General features: G+C 37.6%; 1 protein-coding gene across 1 annotated transcript in view; it reads right to left on the bottom strand.

Moving 5' to 3' along the window:
- Nucleotides 1-487: 487 nt before the first annotated feature.
- TRIM24 (tripartite motif containing 24) overlaps nt 488-14,735 on the bottom strand; it is a gene marked incomplete at its 5' end in the record, with an annotated part of 64,795 nt that continues 50,547 nt past the window's right edge. Inside the window, 9 exons of the mRNA XM_010566355.1 lie at nt 488-1,285; nt 2,374-2,523; nt 3,832-3,906; nt 5,309-5,441; nt 8,208-8,521; nt 8,998-9,166; nt 10,522-10,594; nt 12,393-12,528; nt 14,365-14,544. Of these exons, the coding sequence (XP_010564657.1) occupies nt 1,076-1,285; nt 2,374-2,523; nt 3,832-3,906; nt 5,309-5,441; nt 8,208-8,521; nt 8,998-9,166; nt 10,522-10,594; nt 12,393-12,528; nt 14,365-14,544 (1,440 nt within the window). The remainder of the gene's footprint in view (nt 1,286-2,373; nt 2,524-3,831; nt 3,907-5,308; nt 5,442-8,207; nt 8,522-8,997; nt 9,167-10,521; nt 10,595-12,392; nt 12,529-14,364; nt 14,545-14,735) is intronic.

Genomic DNA, 14,735 nt, shown 5'->3' with positions numbered 1-14,735 from the left:
ATCTTTGAGGGCAGAAACAACCATCTATATTGTTGTCAGTGCTTCTGGAAAGTCGACAGAACAAAAAACGTAATCTGTCCTCACCTTCTGGTGATTTTAACAGGGGCAGATGAAGGGTTGAAGAGCAATATCTTTTCTTTTTTCCTCCACTTCTTCAAACTTGTGTACTTCCAAGTGAATAACAATACCGGTTGCATTCTGACAACAATATATTTAGAAATTTGGAAAAACAACAAGAGCTGCTTGTGGACAGAAGGGATACTCTATCCCCTCTCTAAACACACACAAAGACTGAGTGGTAGTTGCAAGCAAACATTTTTCCCCTTGAGACTTTGTCATCAACTCCATTAAACAGAGGTACATCAAACTTGAGACACCTGTTAAACAAAATAGTACAGGAATACCACTGTTTCTTGCTGGCGGTGAGAAAAATGGCACAAACCAAAGTATTCTGTCTTTAACTTCCTCCATTAAAAACTCTCAAATTCCTTTTTTGTTTTTGGTTGGGTTGTTGTTTTTTTTTTAAGTTATTTTTAATTACACTCTCCCTTACATTTTAAAATTACCAGCAACTTCTTTGGGGGCAACTACACTTTAATTGTACCAGTCAGTATTGCAGGACAATAATATTACACCATCTGTTTTCATGGCTTGTGTTAAATACAGTACAAAGAAATCAAATCATGGCCAGCCACATGCCTTTGGTAAAATTAAAAGTCTGGTGAGATCACATTTTCTTCAAACTCAGGAAGCCACATGTTGAACCCATGTAATGTTTTAAAGTTCAATTCTATACAAACTTCTTTTCTTCCTCAAAGTAAAGTTAAACAGCTGTCACCCCACGCAAATGGCAATTTCTGTGCTGCTCCAGAAGTACAATGAAAGTTTGGAACTTCAGAGAAGCTCTCCATATGCCTTGATCTCCATTAGATTTGTGTTTCAGACAAGGGGTAGAAAGTCTAGCAAATATCCACAAACCTACAAGTCAAAGCAGTCATGATTTTTCCCCTTTTTGCAACTAACAGTGATAAATATTCTTAGTTTTTAAAAAACGTTCCATTGTAACACATGCAGCTCATTTAAGCAACTGACGGTCTTCTCCTTTGAGGCGTTTTTTCCGGGGCTGTACAAAGTCATCATCTGACTCATCAGTAAGTTCTGGATTATCTTTTTCACTCTGGCAGTTGGGTTGTACAGGGAACTTTCTCTCAGGATAAAGGTTGCTTAGAAGTTCTTCAAAGTACGCTTCAAGTTTCATGCCGGCATCGGCCACTTCTGAATCAGGCTGTTGGGTGAATTAACAACATCAATGCATCACGAAACAGCTTTATACTTAAATCACATTAGGTCTTTTAGGTGCTCTTACAAACTACAAAAAAACCCCCAAACAATCAGCAGTAAGAACGGCACCTGTGGAACACATGGTCCCAAAGACCACAAGCCTGCAAAACAGAGGGCAAGGATAGATCTTTTGGCCAACACTCCCAATGACTTTTTTCTCTGATGGATTATCACAGAAGCCAACTGCAAAAGCCATACTGCCTGGGTTCTGAAAGCTATATAAAGAGATTCTAAAACCTCTTAAATCCTGACACAAAAAAGTTGGGTTATGCTGTGAAATATATAAGTAGCCTGTAGGATGTTAAACATGTTTTGGAACAACTGCTTGAAACGCTAGAATTTCTCTAGCTTATAGACCTTTTTTAATTAAGGTGAAACTAGGATAGATGATGATTGTAACCTGGAAGACTAGGCAGTCCCAAAGCCAGTCATAGCCACCATGGCTGATCGGTTTCCTGAAGCAGAGGTCACCATGGCAGGAAGTATTCCCAGCTATCAAGGGTGACTGGATGAGAACCCCATTGAGGCCACTTAGAGACGTCTTTATTCCCAGTGTAATTCTCTCTCATTTCGTGGTCCGCGCACTACCTGCATCCCTTTTTCAGCAGTGTTCCCTTAAGTGCTGTGAGGGATAACAACAATCACTCAGCATGCAACTAGAAATCATAAGGGTGAGTACAGACCTCCCAGAATGAAAATTCCACTGAATCTAAGATTTGAGGCAAGGGGGATTAAACCCAATTTTTAAATCAAATGCTCACAATTGATAAACAATTGTCCTATTCTTTACCTGCTGTCCTGCCATTCAGCTGGCATGTTTGTTACAATCCTCCTTCCTTCTATGGAAGGATCTACACTTCACAGTCATCTAACACCACAGTAGTTTCAAATGTGATCTATGTTTTCACTGCAGTCTCATCATCAAAATAAGTTTAATACAATAAATTCCTGTGTTGTAAGTTCTACCTCCACTACATTTTTCCTGAAAGCAACTAAGCCTACAAAATCAGATAAAGTATCTACATTTCTAACCTCATTAAATTCAGCACAGTTTTGGAAGATCAGTCTGAAATCAGCCACAAAATCTTCCGGCTTTGTGTAGAATGAATTGGTCTCTTCAAGTCTTTTCTTGATGGTTGACAAGTCCATAGGCTTTTTGATTATTTTGTAGTAATCAGGAACCTACATGGAGAATAATTTTTTTTTTACTGAATGCAGTCATGTTCATCACTTAGTGTTGTACAAACCTTTAGCTCTGAGGGAGAGGGCAAGATTTAGTCTCATCTTCAAAGTACGATTCTAAGATGTAAGAACTGTACTTTTAACATACATGCAGACAGTTTCTGGAATAAGTGATGTATGCTAGTTTTGCTAGCTAAAATATACTCCTCCCAATGCTTATTTTAAAATAAAAGAAAAACAAATAAAAACCCCACCTACATTGACTACATACGATAGAGCAAACAATTTAGACATTATTTTTGGATGGAATCAAATGAGCCATGTATTCAATTTCACTCTCAAGACCACAATATGATAACTTTGGCAACCCACTCAAATGGAGATAGTACATGGGTTGCTCAAAAGGAATTTTGGTCATGGAGTATGACCTTGGAAACAGTGGAAAATGTCAGAGTTATCAATGATTTTGGCATCTCAAACCTGTGGTTGTAGAATTAAGATTTATTCTTTCTTTAGAAAGAATTAGAAATTAGAAAATAAGATATGAAATCCAATGATAATATTTTTATACTTTCTTTCTAACTAGATTCACACTTTAAGAGAAATGCTATAATACCTGAATTTAGTAATACATGACCATCATATGATTAATCAATTAATCTCTTGTGCCCTCTTTTATTATTGAATTCTATGAAATGTTCTTCAAAAGAAGAATTCTTATTCAAATGGAATAAAAAGGGTGCATAGGAGCATATTACTTATTCATGAATTCTTTTCCCATTGACTTGTCTTGAAGAACATGAGAGGTACTTTTCATCTGATCACGCTGGTAACTCTTCTGTGTATCCTTGGACTTCTAATGCACCCAGGTATTGTTTACCATTTTAAACTAATAAACTTCAAGCTAATAATAAGAAATTCAATTTCATATTAGTACTACAGAGTACTCTTAAATCTCAAAATCAGGTAATTTTTAAAAAACCCAAACATATCCCAATTTACCTTTTTAGTGGTATTACTCAGCATTATGAAGTCAGCAGACAGTGTTAGAACTTACTTTCTCTGTCTATTTTTGAAGTATTAAGCAAAATCAGTTATTGGGGAATTTTACTAGCAAATCCCCTTCCAACCCAATGCTTCATCTTTTAACTCCCCTTCAGACAGTTTTAATAAAATTAAACATGTTTAATATGCTCAATGTATGGGAACCTTAACTTCTGATAATGGACCGTGATGGGACATAAAAAATCCATTAGAAACATGCCAGTTATGCTACTAACATAAAATGGAAGGAAGTGAGGTACATACTGTGGGAGGAACTGGATCTTGAAAAGCAAGACTCATTTCATGACAGTAGAGGTACAGCAGCAGCCTTTCACACTTCTGTGTCAAGAAAAATTGATAGCCAAGTAATTACAGAATCCTACATGATCTGTTCTAAAATAACAAACTACAGAAAATACCAAACAGATGCTCAGTACTCCCTCAGCCCCTAAGCAGGACAGTGAGCACGGAAACTCTATTTGGAAGCAAGATTAACTGTCATAAATAGTGGCCTACAGTATTCCTTCTCTGCAATAGATATATCATTATCAACTCTCAAATGCATGCTATGAAACCTCATACAGTAACTAACAGCGTTATTTGGCATTTGCTGAGCCCAGCAGACATTCCAGGGAATAAAAGAGCATGCATGGCTCTCGCTGCTTTACAAATATTCAGAGATAGCAGTCATATTATTCCTCATCTGGGTATAACTGCTCTGTAACTGCAAAGGCTACGGTGCTTTTTGTTAGCAGTGGGAAGCGGTATCTTTTCTTTGTGTACCCAAATACATTAAACCGGATCTTGATCCTTGAAAGAGATTCTAATGATAGTTTTGTGTGATTTCATGCTTGCTGATCTTTTATCGGAATATTTACAGCACTTATAACTTACATTTAAAGCAAAATACAAACACAGCTAGCTTTTTGCCTTTTAGATAGCAACACATGTAAATAATGGTTCTACAGGTAGACTATGACTGCCAATAAATTACTAATTTCAGTGTATTTACAGCAGTTGCCAGGTGAAACCAAGTAAAACACTGCTGAAAGTTTCCAATACAGCTCAAAATTGCTTAAAAAAAGTTTTAAATAATAATAGAACAACTACAAAGAAAAAAGAACAATAAACAGAAAACCCCCAAGAATCCAAAAGTTTCTGTCAAGCAGTTCAACTGTCTGCTCAAAGGCACAATTTTTTTCTTTTAACTCTGAGGTTTAAGGGAAAAACAAAAGTTGGAGACCCACTGCTTGCTTTGTAGCTTTTCCACCAGACTATTCAAAGCTGCAAAAGGATAGCTGTTATTTCCAGAGACTTGTGTTAATCTCTGCAGGATCAGTATTGTATCTCTGTATATCTTCATTGTGAAAGAACCACCTTAATTTTTTAAAAGGATGTTGACAAAGTGCTTTAATGACTAAAACCATTAGTTGATAACGTCAATCTATGCCAAATTTGGAAAGCACAAAGAAAAAAAAGTCTCAGTGCAAGGTCACTGTGTACGAAAGCTGTGTTAGAAACAGCACTTGGTAATTCCTAGAACACAGTCCCAGTTCAGAGCACCAGATCACAGCCACTTCTCAGACATTCATCACGTGTTGTTCAGCATGTTTACTTGAAGGCTGTTATCATCTCAGAGCTTATTTAAGAAGTTAATTCTTCTTTTCTACCACCACTTTTTAAAAGACACGTACGTTTCAGAACACAAGCAGCAAGATGACAGTACTCGTTTTATCCTTACCCTGCGGTCTATTGGCGCCAAACCCACCGTGTCTTCCAATTTTCTTTTTTCAGAGCTGTGAGCGGGTTTATCACAGTCATATTCAACTTCTGGCTTGGACAAATCCCGACAGAATGTACAAATCCACTCTCCACTAAAGAAGACAAACAGACACATTGACCTCAGTGATGTAGGACACTCTTGACAAAAGGCTTTCCACATTTTTCTGGATAAGTTACTCATCTGTGGGGTGTTTTTTCCTGCATTGTGCGTTGTTTTGTTGTTGTTGGTTTTTTAAACCCTACAAAAGGCAGAGACTGCTGGTAAAAATGCTTTATTAGAACTTTGTTTCCTTTTTAACAGCACTGGTGTCATAACAAAAAAATGGTTTGTCATAACAGACAAACAGTGTCTCCTGTTGTTAGTACTGAAATTTTTCACTTTAACTTATAGGATTCAAGCAAAGCACTATTAGGAGTTCTGTTTTCTAACTACAGAGAGACTGAAGGAATTGTATAGGCCGAACAGAAGGAAAATTGTTAGTGTTATATGGCGAGAACTATATATTTTTTCTACAAGCTTGATCTACAACATATTACTACTCTACATAGATTACCCTTGACAAGATTTTTTTGGAAAACTGGAAATTCTTCACTCCCTAAAACTTTCAGATGTTCCCAATTTTATAAGTTAGTCTAAGAAAACCCTATAGATTTAAATGACAGCATAAGATTGTGACAAAATTAGTTCTGCAAGCTATGTTCACTGGTGCTCCGATACAATTTGTGAACCTCAAAGTTTTTAAAAAACCTATGAAGAGTCAGTCTATGGTTTTAATATAGTTCTCCACAAACGAAGAAACTTGCACGCTTGCAGATAACCACAAGAGGGCTGAATTGTACTTCTTAGGTAGCAGACAGAATTCAGCAATAACCCGTTATGAGATCTAACTGTGTGTATTTACTCAGAGGTATGTTATTATTATAAGATCTTTGTAAATAGGAAATAGTTTCTGCAGTGCCTTTTAGTTCATTTCGACAGTAAGGCACAAGACTTTCCAAGTTAAAAAAAAAAATCTTACTGCTTTTTATTCAGAGTAATCCAAAGATTTCCATCATCTGCTAGTTGTAGCATACAGTAGTGAATAATGGGTATTTTCCTTCAAAGAGACTTTTACCTTCTAATGTCTTAACTTGATGGAGTTATTTATATGACAGTGTGACCTCTGTGCTTGGACTAGCATCAGAGAAATGAGCTGGCAGATACACAAAAATAGATACAAGCCACGATCTAAAGATCTTATGATACAACAAAACAGGAAACACATGAAAGATGGAAGGAACGATGCATTTAAATATCCAAGAATCCAGAAGAGTGTGGTGGGTTAGACTGAAGGAAAAAAAGATGCAGTGACCTTGTAAATCTATAGGGGAAATTGTTCTATCCACCTGAAGCAAGAACAAAAAGCAATCATTAAAGAAGTAGACTGACACTTCTGACATAATAATAAAGGAATTATTTTGTGTGTTTGAAGGAACAAGAGACCAAAGTTTGTTAAGGAGACTGTTACAGCTGTAAAAAAACCCCACAGAGATGAGAACACAAACCTGATACATCTGAAACCAGGAGGGAAATTAAGCGAACTATGGTTCTGAAGTCCAGGAACACAGTGCACTTGTATCAATATGCACCTTTACAAAGCTGAACATTTGTCAGAAAAGTTGCTTTTAGCTCCCTTGCCCCTGGACATCATCTCAGTTTCCACAGAATGATCCAGTAAAAAAGAGAAATGTTAAAGACTTATTCTTGAAACTTTAATTTTAATAGGAACAAAGCCTTGTAAATACATAGTTATCTACCTGCTTAAAGATTATTTTTTTTCTTGTCAGAAAGGCACAAATGTTTATTAGCTTAAGTGCTCACTGTAACTTTACTGGGGTTTTTCTTATGACACAAAGCTGTAACATAGCATCTTTTTATTAAAAAACCCAAGGAAAAAACCCAAACCCCCCTGTAATTTGTAGTTTCAAAAGGTAAAAGAAATATTTTTATGTGACATTTCTAGTGACATTTAAAAGAGTAGATATGCTTGCAGAAGTATGCTTGTTCAGAGTAGCGCAGAGATAATCAATGTACTAAACTAAGTTGCTATCCCAATGTTTTACACCAGCAAACTATGCTGATATTTAATAAGAAAACTTAGTATTTATAAAAGCATTAAACAATGTGCGTGTTATGACAGATGTTTTTATCCTGTAATACTAATAAGCTTATTGCATGGCATTTCCACATTGGAACACTGCAAAACGCCATTTATTTTAATCAAAGACACTAATTCCAGAAGCAAACGCCAGTAATTCTTATAACAACAACCTATTAAGAGTGCATTTTGAAACTCAAGAAACTGAGTAGTTGTTTTGTAACAGCCAATCAAGAAAGCCTACTGCTTGTTTCGACACTGAACAAGATGTTACTAGAAGACGCCAGTTGCTACATCCCATGCTTGGACTGTAGCCATGTTTGGCAGTACAGATAATAATATATTTAATACTATATTAGCTTAGATTTTTCTTTAAGTTTTGTATTATTATTATTAAAGAGATGTAAATCTTTTATGTCATCCTTTAAACATTTTATGACAGATTGGTAATTCTGTAGCCCAATTTTAATAATAGATGCCCTAGATGTAAGCGATCTTGCTTAATTGCCAAATAAGCGAAGAGTTTTATCATTGTGACTGCCAATCTGAAAGTGAAACTGGAGTTTCAAAGCAAATTCCAATTTTCACCAATTAATAAAACTTCTGGATTCAAGAACACACTGCTTCCTTTGAGGCTGAAGCTTCTCGTACTGGGCTTCACAATACAAAGCTTATGCCTTTTAATGCAAGTTTAGATGGAATTGAAGGGCTCATAATTACCTTGGAAAGCTCATCAACGTAGGAACATGACAAGAAAGATGGAATACTTTGGGACACTTCTCACAGCAAAGGAGCTCCCCTCCATTTTGACATACTGCACACCAGTCTTCGTTGGGATCATCCTCTTTTCTGCCCTCCCCGATGTGGGAGGAACCTATCCATCCTGTCTTCCCACTGGATGTATTCTCCTGCAGTATCCCTGGCTGATCATCTGTGCTGTCCGGTGCATCTGTTCTTAAGACAGCTTCATCAGAAGTGGAATTATGATTGCTATCTAACAGCAATGAAGTAAGTATGCTTCTCGAAAAGGTCGCCTGTAAGAAGAAACAAAAGGAAGCCAGATTATAATATTTATGTGAATTTGCACGAACCTAACAAGTAAACTGACCAGAATTACAAACTTACATGCAAGCAGCCGTACAACTTGCAACATAAATAAAAAACCAAAACTTATCTTCGATACCCCCAAACTCTAGCAACCTTATTTGTGTATATTACTGCACTATAATTAGAAACACTTCCTAGCACCACATGAAAATTTGATGTTTGCAAGCTATTTCCTGTCTTCCCAGGTTTTCAATGGGTAAAAGCAGTCTGATCACACCAGTTAATTAATTGAATTGGCATTAGAGCTAGTCTGATTCTGAATTTCACCTCTTCCTTTTATTTAGCTTTTTAGTTTTCCCCTACAAAAGTCCCCAACAGAATATTAATAAATTATTTTATTCCCCATAAATGCGAAATACCCTCCACCAAAGAGAAAGGAGATCTTTATAAGTGTTAATATTACATTCCGAGGCCGGGATTCCTCATCTGTTTCTTGCTTCACTATAACAATTGGGAAATCAAAGTTCTCATTTGGTGCACTTGACTCCTGTTTAATTCTGATCGGCTCCAACATAACAACTGGGACTTTGTGTGTAGAATCAGCTCCTGGTGGCCTGCTGGAGGAGCCAGAACTGTAAATGACAGACAGAAGCAGGAAAAAAGAAAATTAAGAGTCAGAACTGGACACCTTTTGTACAGCGATGCTTTCTGAGACCTCAGGATGCTAATCCATTTTGCTGCTTTGAATCCTGAGCACTACAGTATTACTTTTATAGAATACGACATCCAAGTTTACTTCCTTTTGTGTATGTTGAAAAGGCATTACAAAAAGGGAAAATTTAATGGTGCAGTTCCAGAACGAGAGAATTACTCATGGTTTGACTTCCCATTAGTGCAAGACTTGCAAATAATCTCCATTTCTTTTAGGTCATACACAAAAAAGTGCTTCGACTGAACATTATCCCACTTTGGAGGAGACACAGCTGTATTTTGGGGAAGGCCAGAGTTTCTCCAGAGCTGAACTGATCATTGTAAACCACACAAGCGAAGAAGCCAGATAAAACACATATTTACATTTCTTGGAAGAGTTTTCCAGCCTTACAGCTCTACCAAAACTGGGGCCCTACTTTTAGAACTAGATCTGTCCTTTTTTCATGTGTTTAGTCATAAACAAACTAAAACATACCAGCCATTTTTTTAATAATAATGAAGAATTTTAAATCTAACAAAATGAATTCAAGCAGCAGCAGATAGAATCACAGTTTTTAAATGCAAGTAAAAAACTCTTCAAACATTTAAACAGTTCATAAGAGTCCTTCACAGAATTTACCATGTAAATGGAATACAGTAAAAGGTATTCTATATTAAAAAGCATCTGCATTTCCAATTTGAGTAGGATGAATGTCATCTGATTTTTCTCTGCGTGAAAAATTAATCTTGTGTCAGATGTATGCTCTAATTTATTGGAACACATTAATGGATCTGCACTCTTCAAACAACATTGTGTAAACCTATTTGTTCATTAATATTCCATCACTAAGGTATAAAAACATTTGTGTAGACACTCAGTAGGTATCTAGTACTCACTTAACTAACTGTATTATGGCAGAAAATTCTTAATAACCCTCTTTGTAACATCAGTTCCTTAATCTGAAGTCATTTATAGTTTCACGAGGACTTTCAATATGCAACTTTTTCCTTTGGCTGATTTTTCTGAATTTAAAACCTAATTTAGAATTGGCATTCTTTTAATAATGCCAACCTAGCCATCATTTACAGAGCTAATACATTTTTAGATGTGCTATTACTACATTACAAATGAAATCACTACTTTTAGAATGCAAAGAGTGCTGTAATAACCATCAGGCCTGGCCTGTTAACAGAGAAGGTGAGGCAGTGACTTCTATACGCATTAATGAGAGAAGACACTGAGGCATGTTCTATGGAGGTGGAAGCTACATTTCCTTCTCTCCCACTCTTTCCTTACCTCTCTCTGCTCCCAACACTGGAGGCACTGGGTGAACGAATTGGAGGGTGTATATTTGTCACACTGACTCCTGCTGGGATAGAAAAATCGGGTTAGAACAAAACACAGGTCTGTGCCAAGTCCGAGATGTGACTCAGAAGTACACAAGTTTTGGGGAAAATTTCTCCTGCGGTGTCATTTATTTAACTCGTATCTCATTTAATACAAATTCATGAGAGGATGAGAAGCATGGGATAATAGAGGGAAGGAGAGGAGTAAAAACGGGCCCATTGCATGTAAGCAGGCTGATGGGTCAGTACCTTTGCCTGGCTGACCCCTCCACTTGACCACTGCAGTTTGTTTTGTCTTACCTGATTAAATTCTAGCAGATCTCTTAGGAGATCTGCTAGGAAGCTTTAAGCCAGACGAGCTAATGAGTAGAAAGAGGTCTGGGGACCAGATATGAAAGAGACCAAAGGTCTGGGGACCAGACAGCCGAAAGGCTTGCGAAGGAATTTTCACTGAGCATTGGTTCTGAGAAACCAGAGTGGGCTCTGTGTGCTGCCCGTGAACGCATTATCCAACTGTCTCAGCTCATCTGCACGAGTGCGTGAACGCCACGCAAGTGCACGAACATTGCACGAGTGCTTACTGGGAACTCACGCTCACATAGCTTCATTACAGGCCAGACTGGGAAATGGGAGTAAGGAGTAGCTGCTGATTGCCACCAGGCATAGTGACAGGAATCCCCTGGCTCCTTCAGGTCCCCTACACTTGGCCACTGTCGTGGTTTAACCCCAGCCAGCAACTAAGGACCACGCAGCCGCTCGCTCACTCCTCCGCCCTCCCAGTGGGAAGGGGAGGAGAACAGAAAAAAATGAAGTAAAACTCGTGGGTTGAGATAAGAACAGTTTAATAGCTAAAGTAAAATAAAATATAATAATAACTATTATAATAATAAAAATATAATTAATAATGATGATGATTATGATGATGATGAAGGAATTTAACAAAAAAACCCAACAAACAAACAAAAAAGACAGAGTAATAAAACCCAAGAAAATACAAGTGATGCACAATGCAATTGCTCACCACCCACTGACTGATGCTCAAACAGCGATCCACCCCTCCCAGCCAACTCCCCCCGGTTTATATATTGAGCATGACGTTCTATGGTATGGAATGTCCCTTTGGCTAGTTCGGGTCAGCTGTCCTGGCCATGCCCCCTCCCAGCTTCTTGTACACCTGCTTGCTGGCAGAGCATGGGAAACTGAACAATCCTTAACTTAGAATAAGCACCACTTAGCAGCAACTGAAACATCAGTGTGTTATCAACATTATTCTCACACTAAATCTGAAATACACTGTACCAGCTACTAAGAAGAAAATTAACTCTATCCCAGCCGAAAGCAGGACAGCTACCCATAACAATAACTTCTGTGGTCAACCTGTGTCAGGGCTGCACTACCCTTCCAGTGAAAAAGATTTTCTAATATCCAGCTGAACTTCCCAAGTCACCATTTATAGTCACTGTCTCCTGTAACATCCTATCTTGCTTTTTCAAATACTTGCCTCTTACCACAGCTTCTAGGTTTTAATTTGGCATATCCCTAAGAATGCCATTCTTCTATGGATTTCTGTGCAATTTGCTAAAATCTACTGTTTTTCCCTCCATGTTTTTAAGATCTGGCCACTTACTTTTGTTCACAGTGCTAAAATATTGTCTCAACTTTACCTTCTACTAGGGTTTCCTACAACTTCGTCTTCATTTTTGTATTTCTCATCTTTGATATAAACCAGAAGTAATTAATTCTGGTATCAGTGTTAACATTGCCACATTAGATTTTTCCATTACACCACTTAAACAGATAATTGCACCACATTCAAATTACCTGAGAGGCCTGGTGATGGTACTGATGAATTTGGTGACTGCACAGTTCTGTTCGAAGGGGGTTTTGGCTGATTCTGCTCTGCAGTGCCATCCTTCCTTACAACATTATCCAGTGTGATGTTTCCTGAACAATCAATCTAAAAGGTGTGTAAGAGAGGGGAAGCAGTTAGTGCTGAGAGGGGAAAAAACCCCCACAACAAAACCCCTCAAAACCAACAACAACCACCCACTCCATGCCTCTGCCATACTCTTATTTTGAAGGCGAAGACCAAAATGCATTTCACCTAACTTTAGCCATCCAAAAAGTGAGGTGGTTAATTTAAAACAGGTCATCTTGCTTTCTCTAAAAAGAAAAGAAATGGCCAAATCCAGACAGTGCTTCATTTTTAGATCAGATGATTCTGTAAGGGCCAATTTTTCTCCCTCAGCTACAGAGGAGACTTACATCAGACAGGGAGCTTTCACACACTGAAGCAGGAGATGAATTTTTACCTCTATACCTTCTTTTGACATGCTCATGTTATATACTCTAAAAAAGATAGTAAGCAATACACAAACCACCCATTAATCCACTAGTGTTGAACAGGACTGGAAGAACCTCAAAGGACACTGAATTCTATCTATCCTACATACCTTCTGGGCAAGGTCTATGCATGTGGGACTCAAAATGCAAACAGAAAACCAACACTTGCTCTTTCCACCCACAGCCCAGGCCAGACAACTGCACTCCGTTTTAGGGGCTCCCAAATTACCATTCTAACTTTCTGTAAAAATTAGACATTTTGGTTTGATAAAAAGAGAAATGACCTTTTGAAACGTTAGGGGGTTTGCAATATATAAGATCATGTTTGATAAGAAAACAGGTCACCTTGGTATCAGTTTTCTCAATTATCCAGACACCTCACAAATCCACTGCTATCAACTGCATTGACCACTGAAACTTCTATTTATAAGCTAGACTTATCCGAAGTGGATGCAGAAGCCTCTGCTAGGTCAGCATATTTACAGTGATTTGGGCCATGTATCTTAATAGCATAAACTTAACCAAATACAAGTAGAAGAGTTCATAACACTGTGCACAAAAATCAGTATGCTGAAATGTCTCACAGACTCAGTAGTTTTATGATCGTGTTGTGCAGTTCACCTTAAGCCTGACAGATACTGTGATTCTGTACTCTATTTGAAAAATAGAACACTTTAATATTTTACTGGTGAGAACAAAAGACAGGTGGGAGAAACAGGGAGTAACAGCAAGATGTGACTAGAAAACCATGACGTTTCAGATATCTACAAACCTTAGATCACAAAAATAGGCTTGGCAACTATTTGGAAGAATAAAGTCAACTGACTAAAACTCAACAGCTCTAACATGGACTCTGACAAACACGTACCAATCAGAAGAAGCTACGAAAAAGAAATTTAGGAACTTAAGAAAAGATCTTATGATGCTCCTTCCATCACTGGCTCACAGGCATGTTAAAGGATATATAAAGAAGTACCAAAAGGAAATTATATAAGGAAGACAGCCAGTATACCAACAATTATTACCTACCTAAGATAGCCCTTTCAATGAGTTAAAAATATATTAAAAAAAAAAGTTAAATATTTACCAGAAATACCATCAGCAAACCAGTGCTATCTATGGACATCGGTGAACGAAAACTAAGCTAACTCATTTTTGTTAGTATCATCGTGGGGGCTAGGGAAAAAATAGGCAGCATCCAAATAAACAAGTCCAATTACAATTACAACCTGCAATGTTATTTTTCTTAGTTGTCCTAACAGCTGGCTCCCAGAACAGTTCTGAATATTGCCAGCAACATGTAGGCAATCCTGCATTGTTGTTTTCTAGAACTGTCTCATTTTGACAAAACAGAGCAAGAATTTCAGTCTAAAAGGTTTCTACTTCTCACAAACTTTAAGACTTACTTCAAAATAGAATCCATAAACCATTGCTCTTATGTTACACTTACATCAGGAAGAGATGGTAGATTGTAGGAGCTACCCACTGGAGAACTCAGATCTATCACAGGGGGACCATATGTCTTCCCATCACATCCTACAGCACTAGTGACTGTGGGGCTGGATGGAGTAGATGTTGTGCTGCTTGCGGTTGAAAGGGCAGTTGAAGTTTGTCCACTACCGATCTGCCACTAAAAAGAAAAGACAATAATCCACAATTCGGCATTATTTTTTTTTCAAGAGATCACATCTACTGCATATACTGGTTCTAACTCAGCAGTTAAACAAGCAGCTTAGTTCAGGAAGCTGAATTCAAACATAAAATCCTGATTTACTCTGAAGTTATCTAATTTCAAGAACCAATCTTAGAAGACGAGGGAAG

This window comes from Haliaeetus leucocephalus, unplaced genomic scaffold (genome assembly GCF_000737465.1).
Source record: "Haliaeetus leucocephalus isolate CR32 unplaced genomic scaffold, Haliaeetus_leucocephalus-4.0 Scaffold206, whole genome shotgun sequence".
In the NCBI taxonomy this organism is placed as follows: Eukaryota; Metazoa; Chordata; class Aves; order Accipitriformes; family Accipitridae; genus Haliaeetus; species Haliaeetus leucocephalus.
This window is presented reverse-complemented; position numbering and strand designations above follow the sequence as displayed.